We start from the raw sequence: 19,295 nt of genomic DNA on the forward strand, positions 1-19,295 counted from the left end.
CTTAAACAATAAAAGTGTCTATAGTGTTACAGTGGATTGCGATCCTGATGATAAGTTTTCTTAGAAATACATAACACAAATGGGAAATGTAATATCTGTGTCTTTGCTTTTAATACAAGTGTAAGAAATGACTCACGAATTGAATATCTAAACACATTACACACCTGCTTTAAAACATGTGCTCTTCTAAAAGGCGTTTAGTTTGAAGAAATTGTAACTTATCATTTTGTTGTAATTTGAATGGTTTACTCTGGTCAGGTGAATTATTATGTTTCATGCATCCACATGGTACAGATGCAGCTCCATGTTTGAGCTCCACGGTGTCAACCAATTGTAATCATTCTCTCAATGTCTTCATACACACTGGTCAACATTAATACGGTTTAATTTAAACAAAGTAAAATAAATAAACATTTTAATTTGAAGCCCGACCAAAACCATATTACTGTGAACATCATCTCCCATAATGCATGTCTTTGTTGATCAACATGACGTACTCTAAATGCGACAACATAACCGCCTTAAAATCATAAAAAGAATAACTAGCTAGCTCTAAAAAAAAGTTGACAAGGAAAGGGAGTTGTACAACATTTACAACTGGCCTTATTCTAACTTCTGCTGTGGAACCATGTTTAAAACTTAGTTTCTCCGCCCTCCAGGTGGAAAAATACAACTTGGCTTGTTAAATTTCGCGCTTGTAATTCCGCCACTGGATAGGCTGGGGATTAGGAGTCCTATCAAATAGGCCTCGCTGATTCAGACGGGTTTATCACCTCTAAAAGTGGATAGAGTCTTCTGTACCATCGCAGTTGATCAACATGCAGGTGACTGACATTGGAAACAAAGAGGAAGGGAAAATATGGCATCGAAAACCTGCACAAAACAAGTGGTAAGGTTAGGTTTCAAATGACTGTTTAATGGGACTACTGTTGAGGCATTGTGTTGTTATCGTTTATAAGCACATGGTTTTATTCCACCTTGTTCAATTGAAATGTGATATGTATCATTCAATGTACTTCCAAATTTGTTTAAAGGATTCATACGCTGTTGTTAGAGACGCGAGCCCTCAACTGTTCGCAACTTCATCCAGATAATAAAGGCGCCCTGGTTTGCTTGTTAATGTACCACTGCCAATTATGTTATTATTGGCTATTATGGGGAAAGAAAAGTAATTCTTATGAATTCAATACAATAGATTGGTTCAATTAGGATAGGCTTCTGAGTTAGGTGTCAGGAGTATTTAACTATATACATATAAATTATACTTGATTACCATGATGTTTTCACATACTGTGCCTTTTCTTTGTCATTCTTAGCCTATTCATAACAGTAGTCCGCAGTGGCAAACAGGGCAAGACCGTGCGCTTCCACCATGTGACTTTTGACACCACCGGGGAGTCGTTCCTTGCTGGGGATCACCATGGCAACATCTATGTCTTTGACATCAGTAGAAACAGGTAAGCTGTGGCAGTGCATGCATCCCAACCATGAAACCCCTCAAATGTGTATTTGTGTGGGTCAGATCCTTGGGCTTGATCCTTCCAAGATTTGGGAAGAGTCAAGAGTTGTTTGTATTTCATCCCACATTCCTTTTCCAGGTTCCGTCTGGTCCAGAAGACGGGTCTAGCCTGCACCGCCCTGGCCTTCAGCCTCCGCAGAACCACAGAGTTTCTGGTGGCCCTAGCTGATTACTCCATCAAATGCTTTGACAAAGGTAGGCTCTTGTCACAGATTAGCTCGTAGCAGACGAGGATGATGATACATTCTGTCTGGGGATGTCTTTTGTTTTTAGTTCTAATGACAAGTGTCATCCTCTATTGGAGAGCAGTTAAAGCCAACCATAAAATTGAATCGCAATTCCTGTGTTTGACCAGAGATGGCGCTGTCGCTGCAGGTCTAAATGAGTGCTCACTTGAATGTAGAACCACACTGTGCTGGAAGGACGGTGCAACTGAAGGACCTTTCAATACAAGTCTGCCAGGACTGTTCCATAATCTCACTAATAAAACGTTTTACGTCTCCTACCGCCAGACACCAAGCAGCTCGTCAGTTGGATGCGCGGCCACGAGGGCGCGGTCTCTTCTATTTCTGTACACGGTTCCGGCCGCTTCGCCATCACCACGTCCTCGGACACGGCCCAGCTCTGGGACCTCGACACCTTCCAGCGCAAGAGGAAGCTCAACATACGACAGTCTGTGGGCATCCAGAAGGTACGGCAATCGGCTGAATCGGTCCTCTGATGTCATTTTCAACACATTCATCAAATTCATCAAAATGCAGAACTATGGTTCCACTGAGATTTCCCTATGTTTTTTTTGGGGGGGGGTTTCCAGGTGTTTTTCCTGCCGCTGGGCAACACTATCCTCAGCTGTTTCAGCGATGACTCCATCTTTGCGTGGGAGAGCGAGTCGCTCTCCTGTAAGTACCAGCTCCCCGTCCCTGAGGAGGGTCCGCGCGTCCACTACAAGGCCTTCGCTGTCACGCGGTGAGCACCTCTGATCGTCTATCAACTCAGCAAAAAAAATAACTCTAGGCTGAGATAACTAGCTCTGATCGCTGCAGTGTTGTGAGGAACTTTATTGTAGTCTAAATCAAATGATTTGATGTCTTTGTCGTTTTATTTAAGCTCCACGATGCAACGTTTTTGCTTTGGGTTTCTTTAAATGACTTACTGGCTATAGAGTCGAATCAATCCAACCACGACCTCAACGACTCAGGGAATCTAGAGCTATCTCGTTGAATTTGGTCAGTCTGAGAAAATACATAAATAAAGAGGGGACAAATAATTAATGATCATCCATACCTCACCAGGATTTCATTGTATTTGAATTGGGCACCATAATATTCAGCAGAGTCCAAAGTGTGTGTGTGTGTGCTCAACATGTCCAGCGACGGTAAGAATCTGGCCGCAGGCGGGCGGTCCAACCTGCTCCATCTGTGGTGCCTGGACAGCAGGCAGTTGGTTAGAGTGCTGCAGATGCCAGCTGTGGTCCGAACGGTCCGACAACTGCACTTCTTGCCGGACAGCTTTGACGGCGGTGCCAGCCAGGTACACACACACACACACACACACACACACACACACACACACACACACACACACACACACACACACACACACACACACACACACACACACACACACACACACACACACACACACACACACACACACACACACACACACACACACCTACCTCATACAGAGTCTGTAGTGACATAAAACAAAGTAGAAAAAGCTCAAAGTCTTCTCCTGGCAGGGTCTGAGTGTTATGTTTCCCTCTGGACAGACCCTGGGCGTGCTCAGTCAGGACGGAGTGATGCGCTTCGTCAACATCCACACCTGTAAGCTGCTCTTTCACCTGGGCTCCACTGACCAGGCCATCACCACGGCAACCGTCAGCCCTAACGGACGCCATGTTGCTGCTGTCATGGACGACGGCAGCATCAATGTCTACAGCGTCCACAGCCTGAGCCAGGACCTCAACAAGGTGTGTGTGTGTGTGTGTGTGTGTGTGTGTGTGTGTGTGTGTGTGTGTGTGTGTGTGTGTGTGTGTGTGTGTGTGTGTGTGTGTGTGTGTGTGTGTGTGTGTGTGTGTCTCTGCCGTGCGTGCATGTGCGTGAGCGTGTATGACGATGGTCAATTATCAATATTTGTGAATTGTTGAGCTGTTCTATACCAACTCCCACTGCTATTTGATGATCTTGCAGTTTTTAAAGAAAATGTTCAATGTTTCAAGCTCTTTCTAAATTTGAATATATACCGCTCTGGTACGTGGAAGCCATGTAACTAATGACTACGCTGTCCTAAATTAAATCAAATAGGATAAATTGATCACAAAATATCATCAATCAAATTAAATGTTCATCCGTCAATCAACAATATTGATCCTATTTAATGCAAGCCCCCTGCTCTCCGGACGACGGTGGTCTCATGCTGTGAGGAGGGGGACTCGACCTCCCACCTCACGGTCAAGGTGAGGTCAGAGGTCAAACAGAGGCCGGTCAAAACCTCCGGCAGGAGACCCCGGGCCAAGGCCCACAGACCACCTGCTGTCGACTCTCTGACGGACGACAAAGAGGTGGGACACACACACACACACACACACACACACACACACACACACACACACACACACACACACACACACACACACACACACACACACACACACACACACACACACACACACACACACACACAATAACACACACACCAACAACCAGACACAGATTGATCTAATCTCGTGCTGTCCTTCACCTCCCCCTTCGTATAGGTTTACACACATTTCTTCCTACCACTCAAAGTACACATGTAGTACAAAGTGTGGCCTCATTTTTCAAATGACAGTAAGTGTGGGACTTAACCCAGTCTTTGTTCTTTCTGTGGTCAGAACGAGCTGCCGGCTGGCCTGAATAAGAAGAGGCTGGTGGCCCTGCTCCAGGCCTTCGGTGAATACCCTGCTAAATACAGGTGAATACCCTGCTAAATACAGGTGAATACCCTGCTAAATACAGGTGCAACTCCATTGGTTTGACCTCATTATACATACCTACCATTGCTTGCTTTGTCCAAACCTTTGACGCTTGTTCATTATACTCTTGACATGTGTACAATTTCTGCACAAATTGCCCGACAAACCATCCCGGAAAGGAGGGATCCCTCTTTTGTGTCAAAGGGGACATATTATACCACCAGGTGTGAGTGTGATTAGCCTTACAAGCCGTTTCGAAAATCTGCCCCATATGACATCACTAGTGGGCGTGTCCACCTAGATCTGTGCTGGATAGATGAGCAACGTTTACTTCAGTCCACTGGGTAGGCTGGTAGACTGATCTAATCTAATCACACTCACACCTGGTGGTATAATATGTCCCCTTTAGACAGTTGACACACACATCACATGGAGATGCTATATCTACCAAGCAGACGGTCATGTCTTCCGGTCTGGTGTGTTCCCAGGATGTTTGTGTGGCGCTCTCTGCTGTGTCTCCCAGAGAACCATGGGGCCTACAGCAGTCTGACCGACAAAGGGCTCCACGGAGCCTACCTCAGCCTGCACAACAAGTACCCCATCAAGAGCCACAAGCTGCAGAGAGGGCTGCAGAGGTGAACCGCCTAGCACTGTGGGGTGGCAAACAGCAATACGAGCTCCACAATGCAATGCATAGCAGTCTTATTTGTGAAAAGCTGCCTTTTGCAATTTTACTATTGAGTTGAGTATATTGTTAAAGATATGAATAAAACTATGATGATGCTTCACTTCAACAAGATGCAGTTACGCTTATGAAATAATAAAACATTGTTAATCACATCATCAGAAGAACATGCCAGGTTTAATCCATTACTCATGAATTCAAGGTTCTCCTTTTGTTTATCTGCATCATTAGTGGATCTATGGTTATGGCGGGGAAGGATTGGGTTTGGTTTCTTCTCTCTCTCACTCTGTCATGCTTGTTCTCTCTCTCTGTCATGCTTGTTCTCTCTCTCTCACTCATGCTCACTCACTCACTCACTCACTCACTCACTCACTCACTCACTCACTCACTCACTCACTCACTCACTCACTCACTCACTCATGCTTGTTCTCTCTCTGTCATGCTTGTTCTCTCTCTCTCTCTCTCTCTTTCTCACACTCACACTCTCTCACACACACACACACACACACACACACACACACACACACACTCATGCTTGTTCTTTCTCTTTTGTGCGCTCTACAGGGTGTTGTCAGCTCTGGCCCACTGGGCGGCCATCTTTGGAGAGACGGAGTACCTTCCCCTGGTGGCGTTCCCTTTCGTCAAGCTGTTCCAGAACAACCCGCTCCTCTGCTTCGAGGTGGTGGCCACCGTGATAGGTACGTGTTATCACGTCTACACCATGTCCAGCTCAAACATCGTTTCCACAATGGAGGAGTGTTGGGTAGGCGGGTGAAGAGATGGGCGTCACATGGGGCTGTGGGTCGGTTGTGTGTGTGTGCAGTGAACTGGTGCCAGCACTGGTTCGAGTACTTCCCCAACCCGCCCCTGAACGTGTTGAGCATGGCGGAGAACGTGCTGGCCCACCACGACCCGGAGCTGCTCCAGCACCTGGTGGAACGGGGCATCACCTCCCAGGTACGGCCCCCCCTAGCACTAACCCTAACCCCCTCCTGCACAGCTTCAGTACACGGCGACCCAGGCCGACCATGTTGTTACGACTCAAAGTGCGGGCATATGTTCGTCTTTTTTTAGTGCCGAGTTTTATGCTCTTCTTTTTTATTTTTTTATTTTTTGTTCAGGTCTTTTAAATTATACTTCTGTACTTTCTGCCATGACAACCAAAGTGTGTGTGTGTGTGTGTGTGTGTGTGTGTGTGTGTGTGTGTGTGTGTGTGTGTGTGTGTGTGTGTGTGTGTGTGTGTGTGTGTGTGTGTGTGTGTGTGTGTGTGTGTGTGTGTGTGTGTGTGTGTGTGTGTGTGTGTGTGTGTGTGCACCCTAGCTCTACATATGGCCCCTGCTGGAGACACTGTTCTCGGAGGTGCTGACGCGGGACGAGTGGCTCCGCCTCTTCGACAACGTCTTCTCCAACCACCCGGGCTTCCTGCTCATGGCCTGTGTGGCCTACGTCACCTGCTGCCGCGCTCCCCTCCTCCTCTGCACCCAGAAACAAGACTTTGAGGTAAGCACGCAGACGCAGGCACACACACACACACACACACACACACACACACACACACACACACACACACACACACACACACACACACACACACACACACACACACACACACACACACACACACACACACACACACACACACAGAGACACACACACACACACACACACACAGAGACACACACACACACAGAGACACACACACTCACATAAATACTCACAGAGACACGCATGCACAGAGACGCACGCACGCGCTCGGTCAACTCAACTGGTGGAAAGAAGACTTGGCAGATGCAGTTATTCCCCCCAACCCCCAAAACAAACTTTGATAGCAAAAATCAGGTTCCTCCCTAGTTTATTATAGATAATAAAGTTCATCCACCCTGCGGTTGCTCTTCTTTATCAATCTGTTTGTTGTGGGAGTTGGATCAGCTCTGAAGTGGCCAGTAGTAGCTTGAATATCGTGGTTCCTAACCTCTCTCTCTCTCTCTCTCTCTCTGTCTCTGTCTCTGTCTCTGTCTCTGTCTCTGTCTCTGTCTCTGTCTGTGTGTGTGTGTGTGTGTGTGTGTGTTTTACTCCTCTCCTCTCAGTACTTCTTCCACCACCGTAACAACCTGGACATGGGCTCCCTGGTCCAGGAGGCCTACCGCCTGACGGCCACCACCCCGGCCCCCATCCACCCCCGGGGCCTGCTGGCCGCCTTCAGCCCCCTGACGCGGGGCCAGTACCCCGTGTTCAACCACTACCCGGAGGTCGTCGTGCAGTACCACGGCCGGGAGCGGGAGCGCATCAGGCAGCAGGAGCTGGAGTACCTGCAGGAGAGGTACCCTCCCAGGGCTGCAGGCCCAATCCCATTTCTACCCCTTACCCCTTACCCTTACCCCTCCCCCTTGTTTTGAAGGGGTAAGGGGAAGGAGTAAGGGGTAGAAAATGGGATTGGGCCTTAGTCTGTCTGATTCCTGCCTCAAAGGGAAATGTGTGACTCTCTTTATCCCTGCTGTCGTCCTTTCTCGCTGCGTTGACGCCCACCTGCCCTGTCTGGGATTGGTAGCACTAAAAGGGCTATCCTTTCGTGTGTGTGTGTGTGTGTCCAACAGACAGGCTGTGTCGGAGCTGCGCGCTGAATGTGTCCGCCGACAGGCGTCAGAGGAGGCCTACTACGCACAAGAGGTACACCTCTCCTAAACTCCTTCCTTCTTACACAGCCCAAGGCCACGGGTGGGTGGACAGAATCTGGTGCATTCTTCTTGTTTACATTTAGACGTCAAGTCACGCATGAAGGCGCTTTCTAAGGTCCAAAGCAGCTTCTTAATGTCTTTCTTCATGGGATGAACTATACAATGTTCTATTGAAAAGGAATAAATAAGAAAAATAAGGTGTAATAATAATCGTTTCGACAGGAGCTCTTGAGGCAGGCAGAAGAACAGCGCAGAAACATCCTGGCCCAGGAGGAGGAAAAGCTAACGCAACAGAGGACAAGGTAACACACACACACACACACACGCACACACACACACACACACACACACACACACACACACACACACACACACACACACACACACACACACACACACACACACACACACACACACACACACACGTGGATCCAGTGGTGGCTGGTGAACTGTGAACTGCTGGCAGGCTGGGGGCGATGAAGAGGGAGATGAAGCTGAAGGAGCTGCGTCTGACGGACGCGTCCCGGAGGAGGTTCCTCACCCACCAGCAGGAGCTCAGGGCCTCCCACCTTCAGAAACTGGACCGGGACATCAGCAGGAAGGTACACAAACACAGGCATAAAGTACACACGCAAATCTGTGTCCATTTTAACCGCAGGCTTCCGGTTACTGTACAGTTTTTATCAGCATTTAAGAAATCTAACATATAATATATGGTAATGGTATTCATACAAAATAATTGTCTTGATATATAAAGAAACTACTCTAAAAGACAGTGAAGACGGAGACATAAAGCTGCTACTGCGAGGGTAAAGACAACGGTCAAACCATAGAGTACAGGCCTCTTCAGATCGGCAGAAGAACGTCAAAAGATGGAGGAAAAGACAGAAAGGAGAGCGTGGCTTCCCTGCTTTGTTAGATCCTATATCTAGAGAGGGTCGAGCCGGACGACCTCACCGGGCTCAGGAATGACTCTATGACTAACGCCTGCGTGCGTAGTTCCCCGTCCCCTGGACAGCTGGCCTGCTGGACACAATAGGGCTGCGGCCCCCCTGCTTCCGGCCAGGCGGAAGGCTGCCCTCATCAGCCTCCTGCCACTCGAGACTCTAATGGGACTCTGCTGGCCTGGGACTATACTGGGACTCTACTTGCCGTTCAGTCGTTGAACGGCAAGACGTCAACTGTCAGAATTCTAAAGCCCTCGATTGGGTACCCCCCCCCCCCCCCATAAAGTACCTGAGTACCCTTAAGCCCACGGTGCTTCCTGTCCCCCCAGATGGACCTCCGGGAGCAGGAGACGGCGGCGGCGGTGCAGGACCTGGAGATCCGCCAGATAGAGCTGGAGACCCAGAGGAAGCTCCTGGAGCAGGTGAGCTGGGGCCCGCCGGCAGCCCGTCACCCCCCCCCCCCTGTGGGAGACTGCAGGCCACGGAGATACCTCACGGTCACACGGCCTGGCCGCACTCTGTCTGGGCGGGGTCTGAATCCTACGGTGCCCCATGTTTGGGGGTTCTCTGGTTTCCGCAGGAGCTCCTGAAGGAGCAGGTGAGGGTGGGACGCCAGGTGGAGGAGGAGGTGGAGGTGAGGATGAGGAGGGCCGAGAGAGACGAAGGGGATAACAGGGACCTGCTCCAGGACGCCGAGACCAACCTGCAGGTCAGGAGTGACACACACACACACACACACACACACACACACACACACACACACACACACACACACACACACACACACACACACACACACACACACACACACACACACACACACACACACACACACACACACACCCTAATTTGTAGCTACTGTGATTGAATGAGTCAATCATCCGCCGAGTGTAAATGTAATAATAAAACGGTTACCTGAACACGTCGTGCTGCAGGCTCTGGAGGAGTCGCTGGCAGAGGCGTCCCAGCTGGGCGTGGACAGGGACTGGGAGCGGGAGGTGGGCCAGAGAATGGAGGGTCTGGCCGCGGACGGAGAGAGGAAGAGAGAGCGGCTGGCAGAGGTCCACACGGAGACCCTCTGCCAGCAGCACAGACTGCTCAACACCGTCAGAGACATGCACGGCTGGAAGGTGAGGGAGGGTGTTGGTAACCAGCGATTCAAAATCCCAACTATTGTGTATTGGTTAGTCAGAGCATGTTGCGTCTCAACTCCCTGTTCTGCTGTGCTGCTGTCTAGTGGGACGAAGTGATGAGTGCCAGAGCACAGCTACAGGAAGAAGCACAGCCCTCGACCTCTGCTAACACAGGTTATCTCTTTCACACACACACACACACACAGACACAGACACAGACACACACACACACACACACACACACACACACACACACACACACACACACACACACACACACACACACACACACACACACACACACACAGACACAACACACAGACACAACATACAAAAAAGCAAAACAACTGCTGTGTCTGAAATCACGCACCTACCTAAGTGCACTTCATTATCCCTCCAGTACACTTACTTATAGGCGCAGTGCTCTCATTTCTACAGTGCACTGTCAAAACAGCCTTCGCGCACATACCGGAAATGAGTTTACAGTTTGACGGTTCTTCTTCTGTGGTATTTTATTTTTTCTTGATCATTTCCGTTAGTCGCCTGTAGCCTATTAGGGATCTAGCAGTATTCACGTTATCGTTCTTGATACCAACTCATTACAGAATTAACACCATTAAAAACACTGGTCGGATACAGCCTTAAACATTGTAGTTGTACTAAAAAACAAACCAAATGTGTGTAATTATACTTACATTTGTAGAGCACGTCGGTCTCAAATGTTACAATGTCCTCCATTTTCCGAATTCAAATTCTCGCCCCTGTTGAACCAGTTCTCCCTTTCCTGGTACAACCAACTCGTCACCATCACACACATCGCCTTGCATGGTTGACCCTGCCGTCGGTGTGTCAATGTGTGTATTAACCGATGTAAGTCGCTTTGGATAAAAGCGTCTGCTAAATGCCCTAATTGTAATTGTATTAACTGGATAGTTGCTCTTGCGTTGATGTAGACCCTGAGAGGCCGGTGACCCTGAGGTCCCCCTGCCCAACGAGAGGCCTTCCCCTGAGACCCAGTGCTGGGGCGTCCGTCCCTCAACCTCATGCTAACGCCACTGCTACCGCTAGCCCGGCGGGAGGCGGCGGCGGCGGCGGCGGCGGCGGCGGCGGCCTGTGTCTCAACAGCCCATCCCCTCCTGGTAGCACGTCCACCAACTGTAAGTGGCATTCCCCCGCAAATAATTTACTTATTAACTTATCGACCACGGCATCGTGTGACTCAGGCAGGCGGCCTGAGTCACCTGGCTCCTAATGGAGCCAGTTTGATCTGGTTGTGGTTGTGTTTTGATTTGTTGCTCTGATTTGTTCTTGCCGTTTTTAGAGTTGGCTCTGATATTTTTGTGTAGTTTTAGGACAGTTCTGGTTTTGATGGTAGTTTTTAAAGTTGCTCTGGTTGTAATTGTAGTTTTGAGCTATACTTGTTCTTGTAGTTTTTATAGTGAGCTCATTGTTCTTAAAGTTTAGGCGGTTAGCTCCGATTTTTTCTTGTCGTTTTAACAGTAGGTTCTGGTAGTTTTGACAGTTGGTTCTGATCTGTCCTCGTAGTTTTAACAGTTGGTTCTGGTAGTTTTAACAGTTGGTTCTGGTAGTTTTAACAGTTAGTTCTGATCTGTCCTGGTAGTTTTAACAGTTGGTTCTGGCAGTTTTAATAGTTGGTTCTGATCTGTCTTGGTAGTCTTAAAAGTTGGTTCTGGTCGTTTTAACAGTTGGTTCTGATTTGTCCTGGTAGTTTCCCTGGACCGCGGCCGGGCCCATCTGGACAGCGGCGAGCGGCAGTTGATAAGGGACGTCCGGGAATTGAGGCGGAAGCTCGCCAGCGCTCAGGCCCGGGGAGGAAGAGGAGGAGCCAGCGACTCTGCTGCTTCCTCACAAGCAGCCTGGTCACCAACACCCGCCCCACAGTGACCTTCTGCCTCACCTTAACGTGCTTGTGGATGATGGAGTCCATGCATCATATAGGAGTTCAGCCTCAGGGCTTTGTGCTAGGCAGGCAGGATGTTATGCCATGGGGGTCTTATCTGCGTCTTGACAATCAAGAAGCTTTCGGAGACATGGGAACTTAAATGACTTTAAAATGCTATTTTAACATCCCGTGGTTTCAGTGATTTCTGTAAATATTTGTTTTAACATGTTTTTTTATCGTCATTTAGATTTAATGTATTGTGTGTTGTGCTGTGAGGACATTTTGACACTTTGATTAAAAATAATGGATTATTTTTATTCTTTGAATTAATACTTTTGAATGCTTGTGTATGTCCCAATGATTTCATTGATGCACTGACGTCCAGTTCCAAAACAATTTAGCCCCTTAGTTCATCACTAAAATTAAATGTGTCAACTCCGCCCTTTTATGATGACCATATTCTGAAATTGATCTAATTTGGTTTGTTTTGACCGCAATATTTACACGAAAAAAGAAAGAAAAAAAAAACTTGCATAACTTTCATCTGATCTTTCAATGTAGTCAGTGGGTCTCAAAACCTTAAAAGACGTCGGGTGTGTAACTAGTTAAGTTGACAATGACGGCGGGTTATGGTATGAGCGCATTTTTTAACTGTGACGGTCCTTAATGAGTAGGGGCCCGTGATTAATCTGATCATACGTCGCCTTGGGTAGTAGGAGCGCGTGATTAATGTGGTCGTACGTCTAACCTGTCGGAGCCGGTAAATCGGCTATTCAGTGTCTGTCCGTATGGATGGGTGTTGAGTGGAGCTGCGGGCTGTCCCTGCTCCAATACACAGATCTCCACACGGCTACATGCGCTCTTTCTCCAAGTCTGCCTCGAGGATGGGCAGGGTCGCACCTTCAATGGGAAATGTATTTCCATTTCTTTCCAGTTTGTTAAACTCATTTATTTAACCTGACCTAACGGACACACCAAACCAAAAACAGCTTTTGTTTGGGTCGGATAATAGCTTGCCCTACATGCTCTGAAAAATTACTGGTTTGTGCAAAACATCTTTGCAAACATTCACTCTTCTAGTTATTAAGTAAGTAGGCTGACCTCTACACAACAACACAACCGAAACCACAACGTGGTAGGCGTTTGGGATGAAAATATTTTACCATAACGATTTTCCCAACTGTGTCCCATAACTGCAAATTGTCTTTTTTTTTTTTTTTTTTTTTATAAGGAACCGTATCTCACATCTGTCCATCCATCTTAAGTAGCCGTCGTATCTGCACGGGCCGACAGGTATAGGCAGGCAGGTAATACCAGACTTTTATGGCACCCTGCAGACCACTGACTGACTGCACGCCAGTGGCTTTAGGCACTCAGGGCTGAGCGCAGCAGTGAACGGATACGCCTTGACGTGGTTGGGTGTTGTTGTTGTTTTTTCCATCAATTTAAGTACAGAGATTGTGTGGTGAAGGGTAAAATTAAGTCGTTTCAACTATTTTGTTTTTGCCCATGGAACAGTTTTGAAAAAATCTCTCAAGAGTCTCCATGTTCTCTCTGATGGACTGACAGCAGCACAGGATCAAGAAACCTCAAACGGAATAGGCCTATAATCAAAAGGATCAGCGATTCCCCTGGATCACAGCCACAGGGTATTCTAATCGAGCCCAGTGTTCTGTCAATGGAGGACAGCACGCATCTGAAGACCCCTGATGTAGGCTGAACGAAGGATTTCCACCAGGACAGGAAATCGGACACGTTCAACTTGTTGTTTTTCCTCTTTTCCCCCCCATCATTTTCCATCCAGGAAACCCCTTCATGGTCCCTGCGCTTCTTTGGGGGATAGGCTTAAAATAACAGTGGGGCTTCTATCTGGTAAACTGTCTCAACAGACCGCCATGGACCCACACGGCCTCTCCGTGCTGTCCCATCTGAGGGCCAAGCCGGTTGGCAAACTGAGGCGGAGGGTCCGGGAGCTCCGAACCGCCAACTCCTACTATGGTGAGGGAGGTGGAGGGGGTCCGCCGACCCTGGACCTCAGTCACAGCGAGAGCCAGCGTTTGGCCGTGGATGCCTTGATGGGGGAGGGCGGCGTACAGGGCTACCGGGATCTGCTGACCACGGAGGGCGAGGTGGACTTTCTGTCGGAGCGGGAGAAGAGTTACATTCTGACGAATCAACAGGATGGACGCGTGGGCGGAGGTGCGTAACGAGTTTATTTTGTGTTTTTGTCGAGCGAATGAATAGTTTCCCCTATTTTTACGGAACGTATGAGCTATTGTCCTGCATCTGATAGAAATTACATTAAACAACAGATAGCGACACGGTAGATGGCGAAGATGAAGACGGGACTTCCCAGCCGTGTCGGAGCCCGCTGTCCCTCTGCCGTCTCTCTGCTTCAGAAGAGACTGCTGATGAATGCGCCACCCTGGAGCCCAATCTGCCCCTCGGGAGTCAGAGTGGTAACTAACCAATACTAGGCCTATATGAATTGACTCTGAAATTAAACACGAAATAGGATACATTAAAGTAGATGAAAATATTTTTTTTTATCCATATAGTTATCACCCAAAGCTAGCGATTAAGCGATTGTGGCTTAACTAGTTTAAAGGCTACATTTCTCCCAGCTTTGATCAGAGCAAAAGTTCATTTTTCCTACATGTTTCGCAAAGCACTTTACAAAAAAAGTCTAACTAAATAGATCTGCAGAATATAGAAGACAAATCTTAATATAATAACTTAACTAAACATCTCTGCATTATGAGCTCCTCTTAAAGCCGGCATGCCGTCTACTTCAGTCCTTTGAATGTTCTCATTCTCCCCGACTGAGGCGTGGAGCCGAGTGGATCGGACCAGCAGAGCCAGACCAGCGTGGAAGTGTTTCTCCAGTCAGACATCCGGGAGGGCAGCATGAAGGACCTGGTCAGAGAGCAGATCCGAAAGGCTCAAACGGTGTGTGTGTGTGTGTGTGTGTGTGTGTGTGTGTGTGTGTGTGTGTGTGTGTGTGTGTGTGTGTGTGTGTGTGTGTGTGTGTGTGTGTGTGTGTGTGTGTGTGTGTGTGTGTGTGTGTGTGTGTGTGCGCGCGCACGCGTGTGCGTGTGTGCACGTGCGCGCAGCCGCGCAAACATTGTTCTTTTGGTAGCATGTCTGGCGTTATGTCTTTTCTGAAAAATCGGCCCCTTTAACCCCACTAAGTTCCAGTTTTGCTATCTTCTTGGCCAAATTACAGCAACATGTGCTCTGGTATGTTCCTCGAAATGAAAAGAAGATTGAGGCTTTCAAAGTTTGTAACAACAACCCCATACTTCTTTGGTGTCTGACATCCTTAGGCCCTGGTGGTAGTGGTGGACACCTTCAGTGATGTGGAACTCTTGTGCGACATTCTGGAGGCGTGTGCCCTGAGGAACGTGCGTGTGTACGTCCTGCTGGACCGCCTCAACGTGCAGCAGTTCCTGGACCTGTGTCTGACCCTGAATGTCAGCGGCGAACACTTCCCCGTGAGTCTCCGTCTTTTGCTCTCTTACCGCCTTCTGGAAGTTAACCACCTATTGCTGCAGCTGTTGAAGTTCAAGTTGTAGTTACTTTATTTTGTACCCAAAGGTAGATTTGTTCCTCATGCACACAAATAGGAAAAATACACTTTTCTAAAGTAAACTAACTATTTATACTAACTCTTTTCAAACACATCTTAATAGAGCCCGACTGATACTGGATTGTAGGGGCCGGTATCGATATTGGGGACTAAATAATTATCGATTTCGATATATCGGTGATATTCAAAATATAAAAATATCGGCCGTTATTCTATATATATATGGTATCCTGGGGGTAGGGACAGTGTTGCCAGGTTGGGCCATGTTTCCAGATTCCGCAGGAAATCTGGCCCAATCTGGCAATCCTGGCCCAATCTGGTAACCCTGCCTGCACCGGATTGGGCGGGAAATCTGGCCCAATCTGGCCAGACTGGGTTGAGCTGGTCCCTGGGATTGGTGGCTCACCCTCCAGCAATGCTTTGGGCGACAGCAACATTGCATTCAAACCATTAGCTAAAGGAACCAATGACCTGTAGTGTGGGGAGGATCTGCTAACCTTCACACAGAACGTGATGTAAAAGTGTTAGTGTTGGGAGTCTGTAAATGGATAGAGGTTCAACCACCAGAGTAGAGGGTTTATATAGAGGTAATAACACTTTTAAATTGACACCATTTCAAAAGTTTTCCTATCAGCAAACATACACCGATAATGATTGTTATAAGCCAATATCACCCGTTAAATCAGCCAACCAATACAAAGGTCAGGCTCTACATTTTACACAGATGAAGTCCCTCAAGTTGTACAGTATACATTTAAAAACGCTCAAGTACTTAGTAAACTGCTATGCATTTAGTTGTATATATTATATTCTGAGAAAATATGTTGATATCAATGCAGTTAGGGCAGAGGTGGAGGATGAGTGAGGGTCATCTGAGGTAATGTGTTGCTCTGTGTGTGTGTGTGTGTGTGTGTGTGTGTGTGTGTGTGTGTGTGTGTGTGTGTGTGTGTGTGTGTGTGTGTGTGTGTGTGTGTGTGTGTGTGTGTGTGTGTGTGTGTGTGTGTGTGTAGAGGCTGTCCGTGCGCAGCGTCAGTGGACAGGGCTACTGCACTAAGACCGGGAGGTGGCTCTGCGGGCAGGTCGCCCAGACCTTCATCATCAGCGACTGGACCCGGGTTCTGACCGGCTGCTACAGGTAGGAACGAGGGCACTCCTTGTTCTGGAGCTTCAGGACACGGTGCGACGTTTAGAAAGAACTTTGATGATTGATGTTTATGTGTGCTGGAACTTGTCGTGGCAATTTCCTTTTAACAGATATTGCGTCTAGGAAAGATGAGATTTCTAAATGCCAAAAGCCCACAACACTTATAGAACAAATATAACCTAGGTTTAATGCACGCATACATTAGACTCCTCTCTAGCAGAGTGAGTCCAGAACACAGGTTGACAGAGCTTTTTATACAGTTCATCAGTTTTCAGTTTCACATTGCAGACGTCAAAAATCAAATCAGGTAATATTTACTCAAGACACAGCGTTGCCTGTGACTCAGCGAGCAGAAGAGTGCACAAGAGGATGTCCTGTGAACGTTTTACCCAAGCACGAAAGGTTAACGTCACGATTGATTCTGAGGAAGGCAGGTTGCTTACCCATAGCAGAGGGCTTACATTTAGATGCCACTGAGGAAGCTGGGACAGCTGACCAGAGCACAAAGGTTATTAATATTTTGATTGACTCAGAGGACGGTAGGACCGCTGACCAGAGCACAAAGGTTAACATTTTGATGACATCATTCCCTCCAGCAGTCAGGTGGCTGAACCAAGCACAAGGGTCAATACACACATAGATGGCACTGAGGAAAAGTAGGGTTGCAAGACTATACACGCAATGGAAAACAAAGCCTATATGACTAAAAGGTAGCAACATAATATATTTTTCCATCGCAAACTGTTCACACAACCACTAAGAAATACTAAACTTTCATTTCTGATCCCTATACTCTGTCCAGTTCTACTTACATGATGCTAGGTTGTGCAGGACAATATCTTTTTTGGTAGCTACTCCAAGTTAGAGTGCTCTCTGCCTGACTCGGATTACCAGTGTCAAGTAAAAGTGTAATTTTTTTAATGTAAACACTAATTAATACAAGTAAGCTTCAAGGGACTCCAAACGTGTCACTTGAAGCTTCTCGAATGAAATAAGACCTTCAGAAAAACATAATGTTAAAACCACTTTAGTGTTGTTATGAAGGTCTTTGACACAGGTTATGACACTGGTGTCATAACCTGTGTGTGTTTGTTTCCCTCCGCAGTTTCTCCTGGCTTTCCTGGAAGGTCAACCGGAACTTTATTGTCCTCCTGGAGGGCGGCTCGGTGACGTCCTTCCGTCAGGAGTTCCGCCGGCTCTACCTCAGCTCCCAGCCGGTCCCACCTCTCTTCCCCACCGCCATGATGACCCTGGCCCCTTCTGCGCCACGGCCCACCCAACACCCGAACCCCTCTGACTCTGGGCTGAGGCGCATGCTGAGGAGTCAGAGGTGGGTCACCACCGGCGACCACAACGGGACCACAGACAGACAGAAAGCGGAAGCGGCGGCGGAAACCCCAACCGCCGCCGATCCGACCCATTCGGCCTTATCCGAGTTAGAGGTCGAACACAACCGCGCGGAAGCATATGTGATGAGTCTGGCACTGGACGAAGCGCCGACGCCGACGCAGGCGGAGAGCCCGTCTCGATGGAACCGAGAGATGCCGCAGCACCGTGGCAAAGCTGAGGTCGACCACCACGGCCTCTCTGACGTTAACGTCGGCGCGGAGCGACGCTGGCGGACGCTGCAGCCGTACGCGTCCCACGCCCCGCCCTCCGACCCCTTCGGCCCGACGTTCTCCCGCTCCTACAAGCTCAACGTCACCGGGGTGGACGCGGCGTGGAGCCCACACGGCCCGTCCACCTCGAGGACGCAGACGAGTCCCCGAGCAGCTACGACTGAGCCCGCGACGGGGGGCGGACGCCTGTACCCGGATTACAACAGGTTCCGCAGAGCAGCCATGGTGTCGGGGACGGCCGCCGTCAACCTAGACACGCTGAGACGGTCGCAGAGGAAGGACCACAAGGCCCAGCCGAGGCCCGACACGGACACACAGCCTCTGCACAGGCCTCTCTCGCAGCGAGCGCACAACCAGGGAAACACACAGGGCTTCTTTATCCAGACTCAAAGCCAAAGACAATGGCCCGCGGCCCAGCCGTCGCCACAGAACAACCGGTGCCGGACACAATCCCCCAAGCGTCTCAGATCCCCGGCACACCCCCATCATCGGGGTCCCGGAGCAGCGTCCAAAGAGACGCAATCCCATCGGCCCGATGCCAAAACCGATTTCAGGACTCCGGCGAATCAGCAGCCGGAATCAGGGTTTTCCCAGGGCCCCCCTCTGGACCACCAGAGCTACCCCGCACAGCAGTTGGTGCCGTCTCAAAGGCTGCATTGGATATCCCAGTTGCACTCCAGGCAGGTGTTGCAGAACGGGCCCGGGGTCAACGGGACGTGGGGGCCTAGGAGGGGGATGGAGGAGCCCGGCCAGGGAGGCGCTGCTGGCACCGGGGCGCGGGGTCGGACCAGCGGGGCGATCGGCAGACCGGCGGCGCTCCGAAGAGGAGCCTCCTTCAGTTGAAGGCTGGAGGAGGATCGCTCAATGGGACTCAGGGCCGGGGGCCTGCTGTCGAGGCTGGTCACTCGTAGCGGGATTCTGCACCAGCGTTTACGATGACGCGTTTATCCAAAGCGACTTACAAGTACGTTGGTCATAAGAAAGGGAAAAAATGCATCGCTGTCGGTACAGTGAGGATGTTCATAGAACCGAGTGCAAAGCACGAACAGTCGCTAGGTTAACCCGTGCCCTGTGTACAACAAAGATAGTTAGGATAAGCTAGGGTTTCGAGCTCATGATTAAGCT

The 19,295-nt window shown here is 48.9% G+C and overlaps 2 protein-coding genes across 2 annotated transcripts; both read left to right on the forward strand.

Annotated features, from left to right (window-relative positions):
- The first annotated feature begins 304 nt into the window (after positions 1-304).
- On the forward strand, positions 305-12,406 carry tbc1d31 (TBC1 domain family, member 31). Its single transcript, XM_056602940.1, has 23 exons — positions 305-889; positions 1,317-1,457; positions 1,599-1,714; positions 2,032-2,210; positions 2,334-2,485; positions 2,890-3,049; positions 3,291-3,491; positions 3,906-4,082; positions 4,395-4,474; positions 4,964-5,110; positions 5,725-5,858; positions 5,984-6,117; positions 6,481-6,660; positions 7,248-7,480; positions 7,755-7,827; positions 8,058-8,137; positions 8,302-8,437; positions 9,112-9,204; positions 9,363-9,491; positions 9,718-9,912; positions 10,020-10,089; positions 10,869-11,072; positions 11,645-12,406. The coding sequence occupies exons 1-23, from the start codon at positions 819-821 to the stop codon at positions 11,818-11,820; spliced, it is 3,261 nt and encodes a 1,086-aa protein (XP_056458915.1). The 5' UTR covers positions 305-818; the 3' UTR covers positions 11,821-12,406.
- A 696-nt stretch (positions 12,407-13,102) lies between these two features.
- On the forward strand, positions 13,103-19,240 carry LOC130391565 (protein FAM83A-like). The gene is made up of 6 exons (XM_056601771.1): positions 13,103-14,017; positions 14,131-14,277; positions 14,646-14,767; positions 15,145-15,312; positions 16,418-16,542; positions 17,657-19,240. The coding sequence occupies exons 1-6, from the start codon at positions 13,714-13,716 to the stop codon at positions 19,011-19,013; spliced, it is 2,223 nt and encodes a 740-aa protein (XP_056457746.1). The 5' UTR covers positions 13,103-13,713; the 3' UTR covers positions 19,014-19,240.
- The last annotated feature ends 55 nt before the right edge of the window (positions 19,241-19,295 follow it).

This window comes from Gadus chalcogrammus, chromosome 11 (genome assembly GCF_026213295.1).
Source record: "Gadus chalcogrammus isolate NIFS_2021 chromosome 11, NIFS_Gcha_1.0, whole genome shotgun sequence".
NCBI lineage: Eukaryota > Metazoa > Chordata > Actinopteri > Gadiformes > Gadidae > Gadus > Gadus chalcogrammus.

Coding starts and splice junctions, on each gene's coding strand:
- tbc1d31 (XM_056602940.1), top strand. CDS start 819: ATGCAGGTGACTGACATTGGAAACAAAGAGGAAGGGAAAATATGGCAT. Junction 6,118..6,480: donor AACGGGGCATCACCTCCCAG/GTACGGCCCCCC, acceptor TGTGCACCCTAG/CTCTACATATGGCCCCTGCT. Junction 8,138..8,301: donor CTAACGCAACAGAGGACAAG/GTAACACACACA, acceptor AACTGCTGGCAG/GCTGGGGGCGATGAAGAGGG.
- LOC130391565 (XM_056601771.1), top strand. CDS start 13,714: ATGGACCCACACGGCCTCTCCGTGCTGTCCCATCTGAGGGCCAAGCCG. Junction 14,278..14,645: donor GCCCCTCGGGAGTCAGAGTG/GTAACTAACCAA, acceptor TCCCCGACTGAG/GCGTGGAGCCGAGTGGATCG. Junction 15,313..16,417: donor TCAGCGGCGAACACTTCCCC/GTGAGTCTCCGT, acceptor GTGTGTGTGTAG/AGGCTGTCCGTGCGCAGCGT.